At 41.2% G+C, this 20,087-nt stretch overlaps 2 protein-coding genes across 4 annotated transcripts; one reads left to right on the top strand and one right to left on the bottom strand.

The window, feature by feature from the left end:
* Positions 1 to 516: 516 nt before the first annotated feature.
* On the bottom strand, positions 517 to 9,310 carry LOC116392091 (microfibril-associated glycoprotein 4-like). 3 transcript variants are annotated; one of them, XM_031863243.1, is made up of 6 exons: positions 6,216 to 9,310; positions 4,291 to 4,488; positions 3,281 to 3,377; positions 2,929 to 3,096; positions 1,469 to 1,789; positions 517 to 1,250 (listed from the first exon to the last, which is right to left on the bottom strand). In XM_031863243.1, exons 1-5 carry the CDS (start codon positions 6,231 to 6,233, stop codon positions 1,518 to 1,520), a joined length of 753 nt encoding a protein of 250 aa, XP_031719103.1. In that variant the 5' UTR covers positions 6,234 to 9,310; the 3' UTR covers positions 517 to 1,250; positions 1,469 to 1,517. The 3 variants fall into 3 exon arrangements, with proteins under 3 accessions (XP_031719103.1, XP_031719102.1, XP_031719101.1); XM_031863242.1 differs by lacking the exon at positions 517 to 1,250 and having other exon boundaries at positions 1,414 to 1,789; positions 6,216 to 6,314; positions 6,650 to 9,308; XM_031863241.1 differs by lacking the exon at positions 517 to 1,250 and having other exon boundaries at positions 1,414 to 1,789; positions 6,216 to 9,308.
* On the top strand, positions 8,714 to 9,689 carry LOC116392089 (P2Y purinoceptor 14-like). The gene is made up of 2 exons (XM_031863239.1): positions 8,714 to 8,988; positions 9,116 to 9,689. Exons 1-2 carry the CDS (start codon positions 8,714 to 8,716, stop codon positions 9,687 to 9,689), a joined length of 849 nt encoding a protein of 282 aa, XP_031719099.1.
* Positions 9,690 to 20,087: the final 10,398 nt, after the last annotated feature.

Below are 20,087 nucleotides of genomic sequence, written 5' to 3'. Positions count from 1 at the left end.
CTTATCTTAAAGAAGCAGCAGGTTAGTTTCATCATAAAAGCTTCTTAAATCCGGAACCTTTAAACACACATAATGGAGTCTGCCGGAAAAACAAACCACACGAATACACTTCAACACTGCTCATAATGCAGCTGATTAAATTAACTTAAATAAATGAATATATTGGACGTGTCCTGACTCAATCAGACGCCTTGTAAAATAAAATACAGGGACTATGTTTTGTGCGCTCTGTGCTGTTTTCTTTTTTTTTTTAGGAGCTGAAATGTGCTGACCTTCCTGAACTATCGGATGGATTGTCATGAATTTTGACTTATTTGACATTTATGGGTGAATCCTAGTTTTATCGCCACCAGCAGGTCAAATTGGTCTCTCACAAAGTGGAATTTCTTTACATCTACAATATAAATTGGTGTTAAATGTGTACAGATATACACGTGTCATGACAGGACCAATCCTAACTTTGTTGACCCAGTGGTGGAAAGTAACTTAAGTTCAGGAGACCAGTTAAGTGATGAATGTATTTTTATTTAAATGTATTTATTCTGCCGTTTAAAAAAAAACATTTTTATTGTTATTTGTTTTGTTTCGCTGCCTGACAGGCCTAGTGTCTGTGTATGGTGTTGGTGTGTCTGGAGGAATACAAATTGAAATGAAAAAGAAATTAAAAGTTCAGTGAAACACGCTTGTCATCTTTTGATATAGGAAACATACAGTATATATGTGTAATAATACAATTTATATATTTTGCAAGAAGTCAAAGAAACATCACTTAAATATAAAACTGATGATAAAATGTTTAATTTAGTTTCTTGTATAGTTTTAACAAGGGTGTGGAGCAAAAACCTAATTGTTTAAACATGGAATGATTGTGTACGCGTATGATATGACAGCTTTTTATTATGTCGTGCTGCTGTCTACTACAAAACTTAATAACAATACAAATATTTGTACTGCAATGATAAGATCTTGATTGATTCCAGTGGGAGGACATGTCCTCTTCTTCATCCAGCAGCAGTGGAGGATCTTTCTGTTTGCACTCTTTTTGCTGTGTGAGATTAAGTCAGCCGGCCTGTTGTGAGACCACACCTTTCCCTCCCATACAGCCAAATGAGGTTGTGCAACACAAGAGCGACACTGTGTGTTTAGTCAACATGTCTGTTATTAACCTGCCCACCTAAGAAAGGCTCGTCTCAGACAGTCTTGAATGCTCAATGTGCATTTAACATCCGTTGATCCTGCTTTGATGGTCTCTGAAGTATGTGAGGGAAGGGAGGCATGGAAGAACCAGAACCAGAATGGATAGGGGCAGAGTGTCAGTCCCTGCTGCAGTAAAAGGTTTTCTAAAGGGACTCTGGTGCTTGAAAACACTACCACTTTTGTCCACAGGGAAACAACACAAAATGAAAATTGTGGATATTGAATTCAGTAGTAAAAACACAAACAACCTCAACATCAAAACTCCCCTCACCTGTAGGATGAAGTACGCACATAATCCGGTTAATGCACAGATAATCTGGTTACTGTGTGCATGTACATGTAGCGACTGATCTGATCTTCATGGCAATAGTCTTGAGGGAGTAGTTCGGGCCTTTCCACGTTCGCCAAATGTTGAGGACGCTGTCATATGCGATGGCACCATGAGGTGCGTACATGCCGGTGGGGTTAGCCGAGTGGCATTTTCCGTACCAGAAACCTCCTAGAAAATGCTGAGCGCAGTTTTTATCCCACTGGTCCTGATCTTTGTCAAACGTGGTGAACTTCATGTTGTTGTGTTCCTCCAAACTGTCCCCTATAAATAAAGTTAGTTGAATTCAAGTTGATGTCTGACACTCAGAAGCCCTTCTACTAGTGCTACTGTGTCATCATTTTGCTTGTGAATTATCTAAGTTACCTTTTTTTTAATATATATATATATACTTACGTACAGTAATGGTTATGTAAACAAAGCACAGAGAAACACACACAGGGAGAGAGACTTCTCTGCTCATGTAAACATTACTCCACCATATCCTCACACAGCTGTTGTTTGCTGCAAAAATAATGCTCTAAAAACATCGTATAGCTGTATTTAACAGCTTTAGTCACTTTTCACGTTCATATCTTACATAAAAACACATGTGATTAGCGTTTCAAATACAGTAAACTGTTAAATATTAAACCAGCGGTTTCCAATCGTTTAGATTTGTGTTTGAGCCTCAATTTGTGTTTTTAAATGACACCAGGTAAAAGGTAAAATTATCCAGTATTTCACAAAAAAGCTCATATTTGAGAAAAGTCCAAAAGAAGAATATAAATTTGTGAATACTCAAGACCCCTTTAAATGTATCTAGTGACCCTTAGGAGGGATCCCAACCCCAAGGTTGGGAACTTTCTATTAGTACATTAACTTCATGCTTCTGTCATACCTGGCCTTAAATAGAGGATCCAGTCTGTTAAGAGTAATAAAAGCAGACAATGCTTTCTTTCACTTTCACAAAGTGAAATCATCATTGTGAAAGTGAGGTCTGTAGCCCCGCCCAGGTAAATAATCACCAGCTGACTCTGGTTATAGGGTCTTTCTTTTTGACTGAATTAAATATAACATTCAGAATTCAGGATTTCTGCACAGCCCTCTCTTACCTTCACATAATGCATTCTATATTTTAGATAAACAAGGTGTCTCAAAAAAACTGTATACCTATTATTTTTTTCACATGAACGGTATGAGAAATTGCAATCTGAAAAGTAATGAGTGGAAGTAGAATCAAAAGTACAATATTTACCAAGTGTAAGTATCTGACATTTGCAGGCTGCTCAAGTACAGTAGGCTACATGAGTAAAACACGTTTACACTGAAACTTAAAAACATCCTGTATTACTTACAGTTCATTCATCCATTCACCGTGACATTTAAAGCTAGACTTCCCAAAGCAACACAGTAATCCTCACCTGCCGCTCCGCCAGTGAAGCTGCCCAAGTGAAGCTGATAACCAGCGTCCTCAGAATCGATGGAGAAGGAGGAGTACTGAGCGGACGCCTTCCCTCCCTCCCAGTCCTCCATGTCGACCCGCAACTTGTTCTTCTTCCTCATAGTCAGCAGGAAGAGGTTTTCCAGGCCTGTGAAGGCACACAAAGACCTGTTTCACCTCCTGCACCAAGGCCCTATGTCATTACTCTGCATTCTTCTTAACCTCTTCCACCTCAGATCTCTCAGCGCCTTATCTAGTCTAACAAAACACATTAAGATGGAAAGCAGCACAGGCCCCCATGTGTTTCATGTATTTTTCGCCCAAGAAATTACCAAGCCAATATTCTCCAGCCACATTCCCAAATCCAGTCTTATAGTTCTTCCAGGGCCTGAAGAAGTTTTCAGTCCCATCGATCCTCCTCTGAAATACCTGAGTGAGAAAATGGGAGGAAGAGAGAGATGTCCTGGTTACAGTGACTGTTGTATTGTAAAATCAGACAAGCAAAACAAAGAGCTAAAAGGGACTAAAAGGTTTCTTGGAGTTGTGAGAAAACGAAGACTAAGTTGACAATTCATCACTCAGAGTTTGACTCAGTGTTAAAGGAAGATTGACATTTTGGGAAATACATATATTTACCACTGGACAGTGTCGAGTCACCAAGGACAAGTCAAGTTATCATGAGAAAATCTCCACTGGAAGGCTTTCAGGTCCAAATGCTGACCTTTAGAATGACACTGCAAACTCTTTCCTGTCAAAGCTGTGCTATTTGAACCTTTACTGAGCGCAAGTCCTTTCAATGCATTGAACAAGTAGATAATATAATACAATACATTTAAAGCTGTGTCTGTGTCTGATACAACTATGTTCTGTCGTTGCAGTAGTTTGGTGAAAAGTTGATACCATAGAAATAAAATAGGAGCAGAACAGACATTCCCATTAAAATCAACGTAGCAGGATGGTCAGAGCGGCGGCCATTGTTTTATTGCCATTGCGTTGCCATTGCGCCCGTTCTGCCAATGCCTGATCCATCCAATGTGCGGCCACACCTACCCAGTATGCCTTGCGAGGAGACCCGCCCTATACTCTGCCTCTGATTGGCTACTGGCTGCTAAACGCTAACGTTAGCCTAGCTATGATGTTAGACTGTATGGTTTGGAGTGCCAGTTATGCTTCAAACTAGACAGGCCCTGGTGGCGACTCAGCCATGGCAGCTCATGTTTTTGTTCCCGTAGTCTGAAGGAGGGCTTTCCAAACTCGGTCCAAACAACAGTGTTGTCTGTTTTTTGTTTACAATTTTTTTTATGGTTTTTCATCATTAAATTCATTTCTGAGGTGTACTGACAGTCCATCGACCTCCGTCAGTGTCCATGTCACAGTAGACATGCAGCGGCGTGGTGGGGCCTCCTGGGTAGATGGTGTACACCCCACTGGAGCTGGTGTTGTCTTGGCGATAGATGTCATCACAGTCGATGGGCAGATAAAACTCGGAGCCGGAGGGAACTGAGGCCGCAAGAACCAGCACAGCTACGAATAATCTCACCTGGATGTGAAAGAAAAGGGATTAATGATATCTACAGCACCTTTACAGTGATTTCCTGCACTCATGGACACACATCACTACAAAACAAATTAAATAGTTAAGTGGAATGAAGAATGGTGACAATTAAGGTTATTTGTAGTAAATAAAATGGCAAGAATTAATTTATTATTTGTTGCACAATGATTCAATCTCTGCTTCAGTGACAGCTCATGTTACAGTCATTCATCCGTTTGTGAGAATCTCAGTGGGATTTTCTGTGTGTTATATATTTTTGTTCTGTATTGTATAATTCATATATATTTACTGGTTTTTCCATTTGTTTCAACAATTATCCTTCTCTGCAAAAAAAGAATTATCTGCCACTGAGATTCCTGCCTCTCCACCTCAATAATAAACAGGTGAATGCAATTAAATTATTAATGCATGATTTAATATATAAAAATGTCAACATCAATGTCTCAGAGTCTCGATTAATCTGGATAATCTGCTGACCTCGCTGTCAGATGCAGTGTTTAATTTTTGTCATTTTTATTTTCTGTGTTTAAAACGTTAGTATTTTATTTTTACTGTTCCATTTAAAAACTTCATCACATGCATGGTAACACAGAGGAGAGTATTTAATGGTCGGTGTATTTATTGTATGGATTCTCTGAACTGCGAGTGCGCACAACAGCAGCAGAGAAGAAGAGTGTGATCAAGTGTTTTGGTATTGATCCTGACGCCAGTATCAAAGAACAAGTTTCATCAATACTTAAGATATAAACACATCCACCTCCACTCCTGTACTTTCGCTGCTCGATAATTCACGTGCATTGTGTGCATTTTTTTCTGGTTCAGAAAACTACCAAGTTACATCACTGGAAGCAAACAACAGTTACAACATTTGGGGTTTCCTGCTGAGTTATTCTGAACTCGTCACACTGGGTGTTTGAACTGCAGCAGTGCTGTGTTTATTATTAGTCCGAGCCTCTCTCTAGAGCAGAGGTTCATTTTAAAACAGTCACAAAACACAGCAATCTACCTACATCTATTTCCTGTGCGGTTTCATTTGACATTGTAATATTCTATTTAAATTGCTTGCTGTTTGCTTCAGTGAGTTCACAGATCTGACACCTGGCAACAGATAATATGTGTTCACTGGGGCTGACAGTGCCTGTTAGTGTGTAACTAACAACACTATAAAGCCAACAATAAACTCCTCAATAATATTAATCAACGACACCAACAAGTGCGCATTATAATAACAGTGAGAAGTAATTTGACTATTTTTTTGTTGATTAATTTAATAATAGCAAGATTAAACTGTTAAATAGTTGAGATAATCTATTAGAAATAACTTTAACTTCCTGCCTTTACACCTCAACCTATAAATAACAAACCTTTGACTGTAAACTATGAAACACACATTTGCTTCACTGAATAACATTCGTAAATTTTACCTCAAAATCTCCGCTGAAGTTCTGGTTTTTGAAATCTTGACAATATAAAGCTGCTCCCACAGACATTACTAGTTCTAGTACTATTACTACCAATGACATTACTAACAATAATGCTAATCATTAATATGATACACTCTTAATTATAGCACATGATAAGAATGAGGCATTTGTTTTCGGAAACATCAAACATTATGAAAATCATTTCTAAGTATCAAGAAAATAGAAGCAGCATTTGTTTTTCATTATAAAATAAAAATAATCTGGTTTAAATGAACCTGTAGCTCTTACCTGCATCATCATCATCATGGAGAGGAAGGTTGGACTCTGTCAGTTGAAGTAAATCTTCATGGGAAACAAGGCACTTCTAAACAGTCTGCTCGGCCCCGTCTGTGGAAGCATGTGACACTGATAAGCTTTGTTTACACAGACCAATGAAGTTTATCATTACTCAAAGATCTGCAGAAGCTGAGGTCATATTGTTGCTTCATTGGTTCTGGTGAATGAGGTGGTTTTACAGACTGGAATTATTCTACAATTACACAACAATCCAGAAAGCCATTGCAGATTCTAATATCTTTGATGTGTTTGAATTTAACAATTTTTAGGCACAAAAAAAAAACGAAAAGGAAATGAAAATAGATATTTTTATTCAGGAAACTTGAATAAACATTTGAATGATATGCGAAAAAGTCATAAAAGTCATGAAGTCTGAACATTCTAACCTTCTGGGGGAAGTTGAACTCGTGGAATTTGCACTCCTGACCTCAGTATTTGAAGTCCAGAGAGAGAATTTCCTTATCTAGCGTGTGAATAACACTGATGACTCATTTTACAGCGTAATTTACTGTAAAGCTCCATGCAGCAGACCCCGTCCTGTGTGGAAAGTAAGTTTATGAAAAAGCTGTCACAACATGTGGTATCAAACAGCGGTCTCTTGGTTGAAAATCATGCGTTTGTTGAAACCATCGTCTTACCTTCTCACACATCATGAGTGGTCTTAATACTACTCTGACCTTTGCTCACGTGGATGCCTTTAAATTTGAGTCCATCACAAAAAAAGGATCCTAATTGACTTTTCCATTGGCATTGTTTTTCATGCTGAGCAATATGAGATTTTGTACTTCCACAATGAATTCCTAAGCGTTTACATGTTGACCTTTCCCACGATGCATAGTCTTTGCATAGCCGGAGGTGTTTTTCCAAAAGCCAAGCACTTTCTCAGCGGCTGCTGGGCCCTGCCAGGGTTGAACCATATCACATTTTACATTTGTTATTGTCACACAGATTACTGCCACATCAGCAGTAATGTGTGTCAAACTGTTAGTGGCTCTGTGTTCTTTCCATCACTCATCTATGCTCATGAGCTTTGGGATGGTGAAAGAACTGCATTTATTTGGCAGCACTCGGTTGTGTGGAAACGCTTAGAGGGGAATCGCTGATTCTTTGCAACAGTTTGGGACAACTGATGAAGGACGCCTCCTGGACATCACAGTTACTCAAACTGGAGTGGATCTCACCGCTGCAGACCCGAAACACTGGAGGGATTACACTGTGTATCCCACAAGGCCTCATGGCTCAGAGAGGACGTGGCTAGAAAGCTGTCTGGGCTACCTTCAGACCTGGATAAGCAGCGGAAATATGGATCAATGGATTCATTTAGAAAAAAAAAAAAAAAAAGCACAAAAGTGGGATCAACGATGTCAAAAGAATGTATCTTCTATTGGCCGACAGACTGGCATTGCAACTGAGAGCTCGACACCAAAAAGAGTCTTCAGTGGTAATTGTGGCCTGTTCATTGGAGCTACCAAGGAAGATATAATGACGCCTCAACAGCTGTGTGTGAGCGAGAACATGTGTTTTTATTTTTAGTAGAGATGCTATCTTACTCGGAAGCCATCATAACCACATTGCTGTTCTGCTGTGAAGACAGAAAGCAGTTCAGTGAAAAGTATTTCTTTTGGACGTCCACACTGACAGTCACAGACAGGTAGTATTTCACCCTCTCTTCGTTGCACTTTTACTGTTTCAATGCTGAATTTTATAAATATATCTATGGGCTGAAAATGACCAACTGATGCTGATAAACTACAGATATTAATATTCATAATCATACGGTCAGCTGACCATTAAGTAGGATATATGAAACAGAGTCGATGTTACAATAAAGACTCTGAATTGATTTGAAACCATCCATTTGTTCCTGTAAGTGATACATCTTGATCTTTTTGTCTTCTTGGGCTGACTATGAATATGAAGATTTGTAATTTGGGTTCACCTCTGTAAAAATGAGTGACCAAGAAGGAGAGGAAGTGCGTTCATCCTTCAATCGGTCATCAGTCACCAACCAGACCAAAGACGACGGTTTGACCTGTGATCATGCGTACAGGTCAGCCTACCTCTTCTTCGTGATGGTCCACAGTCTCGTGTTTCTGGTGAGTTTCAACAATTCAGGTTCATTTCCTTCTTCAACACAAGACACAAGTGTCAGTCTGTTCAGATGTTTTATGCCTTTTTTCACGAGAGGAAACATTTTCATAGATAATGTTTTCCTGAGGAAATGAAACTCGTCATGATTTAATTCTTTCACCGAAATCTTTTCTGATATCAGGATGTTTTTTGGTCGGGTTCATACAAGCTTCATTCTTACTGACTTGTGTAAAAGATGTAAGCTATAACAACTGCTTTTTGGACTTTGATTCCCTGATTGGGTAGAAAATGATGATCTTATGTCCATCAGGTCAAATCCAAAATTCTTTTGACTGACTATCAATCCCTCCATCCTCACCATGTTTTCTCTCCAGGTGGGTCTCCCCCTCAACGGCTTCATCGTGAAGTTTTACTTCTGCCGAGCTCAGCAGACGGCGTCCAGCAGCATCACGATCTACCTGAAGAACTTGGCAGCCGCCGACTTCCTGCTCTGCCTCTGTCTCCCAATCCGCATCGCCAAGTACGCCAGCAACTCCCCCACCGTCCACTCCATCAACTGCAACTTTGCCACCGCCGTCCTCTTCCTCAACATTTACGCCAGCATCATGTTCATGGGCTACATCGCCGCTAACAGGTAGGCCAGTTTGAAGTTTGATTCTCTTGTTGCATAAAACAGACTTCACAATTGTATCAATACAAACAGGAACACAGCAATTTCATGTTTTGTCAGTCCTCCAATGGCGCCTCTCTCTCCTCTGCAGGTATCTGAAGGTTGTTCGACCTTTAGGAACTCACATCCTGCAGACGGTGCGGGCCGCTCATATTGTCTCCACTGCAACCTGGGTTTTCCTCCTGGCCGTGACGAACGCCTTCGTCATCCTGTCGTTCCTCGGCCAGAGATCTTTCGCCTCTGTCCTGGTGAGATGCAAAGGCTCGAGCAACGGCCAGTTCAGCTCGCTGTACAAGATCATTCACACCTGCTCCACCGTCATGTTCCTGTCTGTCCTCGTCTCCCTGGTCTTCTTCTACTACAGCACCGCCTGGCAGGTGTCGCTGGCGCAGCAGAGGCAGCCGGCATCCTCCAGCTCCACGAAGCTTGCGAAGTCACGCAGGAACATGTTAGTGCTGGTCAGCGTCTTCTGCTTTTGCTTTGTCCCCTACCACCTGGTTCTCCTTCCCAAAGCGTTCCGGTGGAGCTGCTCATGGAGCAAGTTCCTCCACTACGCGACGGAGGTCACCATCGTAATGTCAGTTCTCAACGTCTGCCTGGACCCGATCATCTACTTCACCCTCAGCAAGAAGTTCAGGACCCGGATTAGGCTGTTTGGAAACTGATAGTTACTGTTCACAACACTTGAAAAGCCAATAATGTCAATATAGCAGCTCTGATAATGAAAAATGATAACATAACGGGCCATTACATAATGAATGCAATGTAATAATTCCACAGAACGCATTAACTGTTGTTAAAAAGGCGAGGTAGCATTATAACCTAATAACATAATTGTGAAGTGTCATGAAGTGATAATTGTGAACAATGTTAAATGTTAAAAAGTGTAATAAAACGTGTAATGTAATAACTGCTTCAAATGAAACATTCTCCATAAAGTCATTGCTTGTTACATTTTGTGATTGATTGATTGATTACATACATTATAATTTCAGTGGCAATTTAAATTCTTGTTTTTCTGACCAACACAAAGGTGACAGGAAGGGAAAATGTATTCATGACATTTGCAGGATGTTGAGCAGCCCACAGGTCACCATGCACATGGAAGGATCAACATCAGCAGGAAGACTGTAGTATGTGTAGTATGTAGTATAGTCATCGCATGACCATGAATCCTGCGGGGGAACTGTCTGTACCAAACTTCATGACAATCCATCCAATAGTTTTAGACATTTCACTAAAAACCTACAAATGTCACCCTCTTGGTGGCGCTATAGAGGAAAAGTCATTAGTCTTTAGTCATTAGTCATTAGTGTCTGTACAAAATGTGCCATTCAATTTCAGTCTGCATTAGAAATAGTGGTCGAGCAGACCAACAATCCCAATAGCCACCATTATCTTATAAATACTGTATCAGTGTTTCATTTGACTTTGATGTCCTGTACTTGAAAACAACAAGAGAAGCTGTGTAACTCCTCTCCTCTGATTTCCCTACCAGAGGAACTGTTTGACTTTAACAGCTCAGTTATTGATGGCTCTTCTCTAACACAGAGGGAAAAATCAAACCCAGGGCCTTCGCTGAATGATGAACCAAGAGAAGGCCAGTGACGGTCAATCTTTCTTCTGTTCTCATATATTACTCCGTCTTCTCTCGCTCGCTCTTTTTATCTCAATCTCTGTGTCAGGTGGTGCATTGGTTCAGAGAAAAAGAGAGAGAGAGAGTGAGAGGTGTAGCTGCTGATCATCTGACAGGTTTTGTTCCCGTCGACATATAATCCATGTTAATAAATGGCTTCTGATGTCATCGCAATGTAGCCGGAGGGAAAATAGAAGAGATAGAGCGGCAGGCAGAAAATAGGCTTCTTTGTGAGAGAGAGCTTTGAACAGGGTGTATATTTTGATACGCTATGTGGACAAAAGTATGTGGACACATGAACATTTCCACCACATGACATTCTTCCACCAGATTTTGGACTGAATAAATATATGTTTTAACATATTTATATTAGTTACAGGTAAAGCAACCCTACTAACAGCTATAGTAGGACAAGAACAGGTGTTAACATTATTGATGGATCTGAGAGTGACAGCGAACCAGAGGGCACGATAACAGGATCCTGAAATTCAGACATCATTAATTGTTTTTGAAAAAGGCCTTTCGCAATTATCACAATCAAGAGTTCCAGGAACTTATTCTCAAGAAGAAAAGTGGAAAAACATCTGATCATCATTATATTTAGCTGCTAAATGCTGCATTATGTTCACCAACTCGTCGCTAACTGTGTCTGTTTAATGTTTAGTGCTGACCAAGTGTGCAGTAAGGGGTATCAGAGCCTTATCGCTGAAAACAGGAACAACGAGATCCGTGAGACTGAACCAGGCTATAAAACAAAACAATAAGCTAAAAGACACCAACAAGTCATGTGATCCATTGTCAACAAGGAAAACCATTATAACAGCTTTAAGTTGCTCTGGCTGAGACTAAAATATAAAAAACAGTACGTATAAAAGTTATTTTGGCAATACTGTATGCTTTAGAATATTGTCATTATTTATAATTTGTTATTTTTGTGATTTTAGTTTTTCTTGTGAAAATAAAGACTAATCATACACGCAAAAAAAAATGTGTGTCTAAATGTGCTTTCAAGGTCAGAGTGTGTCTGGGGGACCATATGTTCACTGTTTATCAGCGTCTGTTCCAAAAAGAGGGCTGAAAGGAGTCGACTGTGTTTTTGCATTTGGCTCGTGAAGTTATGAATGAGCAGCACGCTTTGTTAACACACACATACAAACACAAGCACACAGTAACAGATGTTTATCAATGAAACAAGGAGAGAAACCCTCAGTGCTGCAGCATTCCTCTGCACCACTGGATGGCACTGCTCCTCCTCTCTCGTCTCTCACTCCACCACTCCCTCCCTCCCTCCCTCCCTCCCTCCATGTACTGCTCTTCTCTCTCGCCCTTTCTCTGCGTCTCCTCATCTTGTGTAGGAGGAAGATTAAAATCACCAGAGAGCACGACGAGGATTACCAAATCGATATCGGAGACAATCTCTTTCTCCCGTCTCTTTTACATGGTCTATCCCTTCCATTTCCCTCTGCTCTCTGCCTCTGTCACTCACTCGCTCTCTGTGGTTCACTTGTGTTTTCACCCTCTGCCCTTCAAGTCACTCATTGCTTTTGGGTGCATGAGGTAAAACCAGAGAGAGAGAGAGAGAGAGAGAGAGAGAGAAAGAGAGAGAGAGAGAGAGAGAGAGAGAGAGAAGGCAAGAAAAAGACAGATACAGCTGTGAGACAGAGATGAAGATGAGAGATTGTGTTTCTTTTCACTCCACAGATACTATTGATTCACCGTGACCTGCTTCCACGCACAGTCATAATATACAAAGCTGTTAATTCATCACACAACAGCAAACAGGCTTAGCTGAGGCACGGGGAGCGATGGCACAGCCCATTTCATACACGGACACAAGATTCGTAGCCGAGTGGCGATGATTATTTAAAAAGAAACTAGAGGTATTTCTCTGTCCTCTCAGACAGACTGAGGCCTGAGGAGGGGAGGAGAGGGGGGGGGGGAGGAGAGGAGGAAAAGACAGAAATAAACACAGGTGCACAGATCCAGACAGGTTTAAAATAAGTGGAACCGAGGAACCTTGTTTGTCCAGTTCCTGAGCACACAGAGAGATAGCAAATTAAATCCTATAAAAAGAAGATTAGTCAATACATTCAGGTAAACACTTTCAGATATAGTGTGTGTGTGTGTGTGTGTGTGTGTGTGTGTGAGAGAGAGAAAGCAGGGTGGAGAGGAACTCATCTTTTATGTATGAGTGTTTGTTTAGCTGCACTTGCAGCTGTGCCTCGGTTACTTCCCGTCTCGGTCACACACAGCTGACTAATAAACCCTCTCACCACGTTTAAACCCACCACTCGACTGAATGTCACTATATTTACAAAATATTATGTTCAAACAATGCATTCAGAAGCATAAAGAAAAAACATCTACGTCTACCAGTGTGAAAAGAAGCATAAAATAATCTCTTAAGTTTGGCGCTGATTAATGGACTTGTTTCTTTGCTTGTGCATGTTTTTTCTTTTTTTGCAAGTGAACAGAATGTGTGTGTGTGTGTGTGTGTGTGTGTGTGTGTGTGTGTGTGTGTGTCTGTGTGTGTGTGTGTGTGTTTACTGGCCACCTCCTGGTACAGAGTTCTGCCTGGGACAGTGTGCCTCACAATCATCTGTTCCCGACCAAATATGCATTTCCTGTATCCAACTGAGATCCAAGCTGGCCACACACACACACACACACACACACACACACACACACACACACACACCAACTCTTGCATAATCAACCAAAGTAAAGTCTGCCAAAAACTCATGGCCGAATCAACAAATGCAAATATCAGAAAGACTGCTGTGAATAACGCGGACGTATGCAGTGACACACACAAATAAAACATGACTATACAGATGTGTGTGTGTGTGTGTGTGTGTGTGTGTGTGGGTGTGAATCTCATTGATATGCATGAGCAAAGGCGTGTTATTGGTTCCTGCGGGCTCGTTTGGGGCTAATTAGAGAGAGTAATGAGATAAGAGGAGTGGGAGAGAGAGGGAGGCGATGCTCTGATGGATGTGGGGAAGGGGACGGCATCTCAATGAAGAGAGACTCCGAGGGAGGCAGAGAGATGAAATTAAGAGGATGAAAGAGAACAAGAGGGAAGGTAGCGAACGATGGAGTAATGCAGAGAATCAATAATGTGGGTTGAAAGGGAACCTCGGCGTCCGGGGCTAAACGTTCCCAACAAAGTAAATCATCTCCACTCTGCAGCAGATTTGATTCAGCACACTTAAACTTCAGTCTTGTGGATAATCTCAATCAATTATTTATTTTTCACGACCGTCCCCAAGTTGACACTGAGAACCGTAAAGTGATGTTAGGGTTCACCCTAGCAGATCAATAATCGTAAAATTCATGTGATCAAAACTATAAAAAGGAGTCAATTTAGAGGGAGCAGAGTGACAGGCTGTGGCATCTTAGAAACAGCATCGCTCAGACAAAACATTTAAGGAATAATCTGTTTGAGAAATACGCTTATTTGCTTTCCTACAGAACCAGCAGCTGGTTAGCTTAGCATTAAGACTAGAATCTTACCCGATAACCCCCCCTCCCCTGATAAACCCCCAAACTGACGTTTTTACCCTGTGTTCAGACAAAATGTGAAACAACTTTTTGAGGTCAAAGTCAATGGAAATTTGTGATTAGAGCTCTGGGCAGCGCAAGTTAATGCAGCGACCCTTCTGCCCGCGTTGAAAACATGTCAACTTGAGGGAAAAATGAATGCGAATCCCAGGGCTTAATGAATCTGCTTCATAAACATACAGAGAAGAGATGAAAAATGAGATTGACTGGAGGAAATGGAACTGCTAAACAACAAAGAACTGGAGTTCCTGGTGAATCCAGACCGAGGCTGATCCGAACAGACACACACGCTATTAATGTGTCCTCTACTAGATAGCTTACAGCTAACGTCTGTACAGTCGGCCCATTGGCTGTTTAAGGCAAACATATTACATGGACACTACAAAATCCGTCGTTCTTCCGTACACCAGAGACGTGACTGTGTCGTACTTATGTCCGGTGTTAAAGAAAAACGTTAATTCAGAAGGTGTGTGGTTGATTTTAGGTGTTAGAATATTTCCTTTATTTTCTTTATTTATCAAACGTAGTGAAATTTGCGCGCAATGCATCCTGGTACATGTAGGCACAGCCGGCACAGCTCTGCAGCAGAAGAGGTCAGCTTTCTCGGTCAATGTAGCACGCACTGGGGAATTTATTTCTTTGTTGACTACATCACTGGCAAAGTTGTTCGTTAAAAAAAGCTTATCTATGATTCCGAGATTGATTTCATTGAGTCAAATATCTCTAGTTGCAAAAGTTAAAATATACACCGGAAAAATAGATTGTGTGAGCTGTGTGATTTGGAAGATCAAAAATCGGAAAGATTTTAAACGTCACAAGAAAATGTATGCACTGCAGTGTGGAGCTGCTTTAATATACATTTTCGGTATCTGCAGGCTGAACATATTTGTATGTGTGACACAATAACAAAACCTTCATCATCATCATCATCAGTCATCTGAGCCGAGAATACTGCCGTCTACATTAAGTTTATGTTCCCCCGGTGATTCCGCAGTGCAGTCTGCGTGTTGTTTGTTTTATGTAAGCAAACGTTTACATCGTCATTTAGCTTTTACTGCCTTTAAAACTCAAAGTTTGCTGATACAGCAGTTAACGTTCCCAGCTAAGATGCCCAAATGTTGCTTAATTTATTCCAAGATGTCTTTTGTTTTTATTTTGATTGATTAGGTGGCTTTCATTGCAACAGAAAAGCAACTAAATCTAAACATGAGAAAACCTTGACACAATCAAGTTTAAATTGTTTTTTGTCATCTTTCATGCAACCCAGGCAGCCTTTACCTTCATAACAGCTCAACTTTCTTCCCGTCTATACTGATACCATCAGGAGTAATTGAATTCTTGGCCAGGGGCACATGTGGATACGAGGAGCTGGGGATCGAACCACCTGCCCAGTGATTAATTGACAACCACTTTTGATTGATTCAATTACTCTTTCATCTTTTCTTTCACTTAAGTCTCTCCTTATTGAATTGTATATGATTTATGAAGTGGGCTAGGACTCATGGGGGAGAAGAAAGTGCAACCTCTTAATGCCGGCAGAAGGGTAAAAGTAGATCGTCTCTGCACTGCAACCGCGGTTACACAGGAAACATCTAAACCAGATGTAAACCGTGTGTAACAATTTGTTATTTCACTGCTGCAACACTGCTGGTTTACATCACCACTACCACACAAAATCCCCAAGTGCATCAGAGCCCCTCAGGCCCGAACCAGAGAATTTCAACCTGTGCGGCACCGTTCCTGCACACGACGCGGCCGACCAACCAAACGTCGTCGGTGAGCGTCTGGGTTTGGATAACGACGCCCGCGGCTTCCCATGGAGGTCTCTGAAGAGATGATCCAGGTGACAATACCAGCAAGTCTGACAGGTTTCTGCATGCATGTGTCTGAGGGTTTACCACTGGTAGTGCAGCTTGATTCTAATTGGCTGGTTTCCCCTCCCCAATGTGCTCTGACTTCTATTAATAGAACAGCAGCTCGGGTGGAACCTGATGCCTCTCTTTTCTCCCTCAGACCCCCTCATCCTCTTTGTCGCTCTTTTACACCCTGAATTTTTCTCCTACGTTCAACGAAGGAGAGCAAATTATCTGCCACCTTTCTGACGTCCTCCTCCTCCTCCTCCTCCTCCTCCTCCCACCCGTTGGTGTCCCCCTTCCAGGCTAGCTTTCAGCCTGTGTCCTTGTTTAATAGGCTGATCCCTCCGTCATTAATTAGACATGATCACGGGCCATGTGTCTCACAGTGCTCGGCTGTGTGTTTCGGCTGCGCATCCCTCTCCTCCCCTGTTTCCTCCCTTCCATATCAGGATTTCCTTTCTTAACAAAAAGGTCTCTCATCTCTCCTTCCTCCTCACTTTACCTGTCCTCGTTCTGTTTTCTTCTCTCCCTCCTCTGTCCCCCTCGGGTGGTCTCCTTTAACAGCAGTAAATTATTCATCAGGCAAGATATCCGCCCAGGAGACCGAAGCCAATGGATAGATGGACAGATAGAGATGAATAAATAAAGAGGTGAAAAATGATATATCAGGCAACGTTTTGTCTGAGGATGTGTGTGTTTGCACGTAAGCCGTGTGTGTGTGTGTGTGTGTGTGTGTGTGTGTGCATGACTGCGTATCCCCCTGTGTGGAATTCCGGCGGGTCTTCCGGAGAAGCTCTTCCACGATGCAGAAAATCAGAGCCAATGATGGTGATAGATGGAGAGAAGGGATCCTTGCAGCAGGGACAGTGCCAAGGCGACTGCGGCCTTGCCAAAGGCAGCAAGGAGGTGGGCAAACGAAGAAGAGGGAGAAAAGAAAAAGAGAGAGAAATAACCGTATATAGAAGCACAAAGGGATGGAGGGCAATTGAGCTGAAGTCTCAGGGAGTGCGTACAGTCTGCCAGTGCAAAGTGAAGCCAACAATATGCTCACTTGTGTCACAAAGCAGACAAACTTGTTATGTAACGCGTCTGCCACGATAACATCACACCGCAATACTAGACATGGACTTGTCGTTTACTGTGTGCAATAGGCTGCAATGAGACGTCGCTGAGAGAGGAGTCCCTAAACGCACTTTAATATTGTGTAAATAAAAAAATTAAAAAAGCAGATGTGGGCTGTAATTGGTTGATACATCGGCCAAATAAAATGTCTTAATACCTTCGGAGGTTTTCTGGAAAGAGTGATTTGATTCGGTTCTAATTAAATGGAAATGTTCAATTAATGCACTTAGTAGCTAATCTAGAGAGTATTTTAGTCAGTGCACAGCAGATCAGCTGAAAATGTATACTGCTGAACTAGGCATGCATACAATTCAGTATATATGGAAAAATAAAGTATTCCAATGATAAATAATAATTCTAACTTGGCACAGTTTAAAAAGAAAAGTAAATTCTTCTTGAAATCACCAACTAAACAAATAAAACAAAAGATAAAAATCGAAACCAAATTGCATTTAGGAAACGTTCTATCACCCAAACCACGATATTAAAGGTAATACTTCAATTATGGTAGTTTGATGGAACATTTTAAACATGCTAAAAGGATGACTATAAGACTTAAGGAGGTGGTGATATAATAGCACAAATGAGGAAAATAAAAGGTGTATCATTTTTTTGTTCTTGGTTTTAACTGTTAGTTGTAACTTGAAAACAGTTTTGATGCTGCTACAAAAAGTGCATTTTATGTCTTTATCTCAATTTCAATAGAGCTGCACCTAATACGACCATGCTAAAATAAATAAACAGTTAGAGCGGCTATAATCAATATTTGAAAATGAACTATGAATCGAAGGACTACTTGCATGAGAATGGAGAGGCCTGTAGCGTTGAACTCAAAGAGAATTCTTTCAGCCCGTTGAACTTTGCTTTCATGTTTCTGGACTAAAAAGGGTTCGAAACAACAACTGTACACTCCCTGCTCAGCAACAAACAGCAGAGTTAGCAACAAGCTGGTGAACATAGTGGAGCATATGGCAACTAAAGAGAGATATTTCTCTCAAGAGATGCTGGAGACCAAAGACCGAGCAAAAAGGAGAATACATATTGGACTCACATCAGTCAGGTATAGAGAGAGACACGACTCTAAAGGAATGCTTAGGTTACTCTCAGCGCAAATAGGCAACTGTTTGTTCGCAGTCTTGACTTATAATAGTCAATGTTTTCTTCCCAAGTGGCTAGAAACATCAGGTTTAAGGCACAGCGACATTACACTTACGTGCTGTGAGTATTAGTATCTGTCTCCCATTCACATCAATTGAAGTCCTTACTAAAGAGTAAATCAAGCATGCACTTCCTGTTTCTGTGTGTCCAGCAGGTCCGAGCTCAGCATTTTTTCCAATTTGACCTGTTGAATAGAAACACCGTGTTTGGAAACGGAGAAATCAACATCCGACTGGTGCGTCAACATCTGTTTTTGCACAATATAACAATACACAACCGTACAATGTAAAGCAGACTACAAGCTGTCGCATTGCTATGATTATAGAGCGACATTAACATCTTTTCTTCCAGGGCTGAGTGAGGTGTAAATTTAAATTGAATTGATGCAGAAGTTGGTTAAAGACCAGCTCCGTCAATTCTTACAGTACGACCTTGACGCAATAAAGAAAACCTTGTTAAGGCGCTTGTATAAGCGCTGTAATTATATGAACGTCGCCTCGTTCTGGTTTTAATCAACTAATTACTGTTGTTGGAAAGGAAATGAACAGGGGCAGCAGGTTCACACCTGGTCTCTCTCTCTCAAGGCTGTTCAGGAAATCACACACTGAAGAAGTAGAAGTCAGCGGAGCAGGCCGAGGAGAGCTGCGACTCTTTAAAAAAATGTTGTGAACTTCACAGTTTATTGACATATGAGATTGGATTTATTCCCCTTGGTGCACGGATTATTAATGTGTCTGCACGGAGAAGTTTCGATTCATTTTTTGTTAACGTAAAAATGTCATCATTCTAGTAATTAAATGTCTCTAATTAAACAACGAGGTAGAAAGAAAACCAAGTGGAGGATTTTTCATATCTGACCCGAACTTCAGGACACAACATTATTACAGTCACCATGGCAACAGAATGGCCATTCGTGATGTTTTCACAATTACATCCACACATAGCCGAGCTCCTTTATTATCCTCCGTCGCTTTGTATCGATCCAGAGATTTTATCCCATCAGTCTGTTACACCTGCCGCTTCTTCTTTGTGTCTATAGGTCTTTTGTGTATCTACAATATGTGCTGTGTGTATCTGTGACCTTGTACGCTGGTCTATGATAGTGTGTGTGTGTGTGTGTTTGCTGGTTTCCACCAATAGTATCGACTAATCTCTGGGGACGTTACCCTCCGTTTTCAGGGCATAATTGCCACTTAGACAACAATGAGCATTTTAACCTTTGCATCTGTGCTTGAACCAAAATCAAAACGACGGTCTCCTTTGAACTGGGATCCTCCATAACTCTACTTGGATCTATTAGGCTCAATGAAAACATCATTACACAAAGAGAACATGCACAGTAATTAACACTGATCCTTCGATTGGGACTTCAAAGAGAGCTCCAGCCAAAGACACAAAAGCTATCTTTTATGTGACGCACGTCGGCAATGCGACCCCTGTGACAAAACTACATCGACTGAGAGGTTATTGATGCTTTCCCGAGGTGAACGGTTGAGACGTTTGCCCTGCGAAACACAGCTGATACTTTTCAGCGTTTGGTAGTTCTGCCTGGGGTTTCTGTCGGGCACGAGGCCGACTCACATGAGACAGTTAATCTCTATTTGAGCTCTTGGGACGAGCAATGCAGCAACTACACACAGTGTTTGGTAAGTGTTTATATCATCATCTAATGTGAAACACCAGACAGAGCTGTGCGTGCTGGGCATTGATTCACCAAGTCTTCAACC

The sequence above is a fragment of the Anarrhichthys ocellatus genome, unplaced genomic scaffold, assembly GCF_004355925.1.
Source record: "Anarrhichthys ocellatus isolate YVR2014 unplaced genomic scaffold, GSC_Weel_1.0 scaffold28, whole genome shotgun sequence".
In the NCBI taxonomy this organism is placed as follows: domain Eukaryota; kingdom Metazoa; phylum Chordata; class Actinopteri; order Perciformes; family Anarhichadidae; genus Anarrhichthys; species Anarrhichthys ocellatus.
Note: the sequence above shows the minus strand (reverse complement) of the source record. Positions and strands in the feature narration are given on the sequence as shown.

What these genes read in the sequence shown, in the direction of transcription:
- LOC116392089 (XM_031863239.1), top strand. Translation starts at nt 8,714, where the DNA reads ATGTTTTCTCTCCAGGTGGGTCTCCCCCTCAACGGCTTCATCGTGAAG. An exon ending in GGCTACATCGCCGCTAACAG is followed by an intron (nt 8,989 to 9,115) that starts GTAGGCCAGTTT and finishes TCTCCTCTGCAG; the next exon opens with GTATCTGAAGGTTGTTCGAC.
- LOC116392091 (XM_031863243.1), bottom strand. An exon ending in CTGACGGAGGTCGATGGACT is followed by an intron (nt 3,378 to 4,290) that starts GTCAGTACACCT and finishes TTTCTCACTCAG; the next exon opens with GTATTTCAGAGGAGGATCGA. An exon ending in CTTCACTGGCGGAGCGGCAG is followed by an intron (nt 1,790 to 2,928) that starts GTGAGGATTACT and finishes CTTTATTTATAG; the next exon opens with GGGACAGTTTGGAGGAACAC.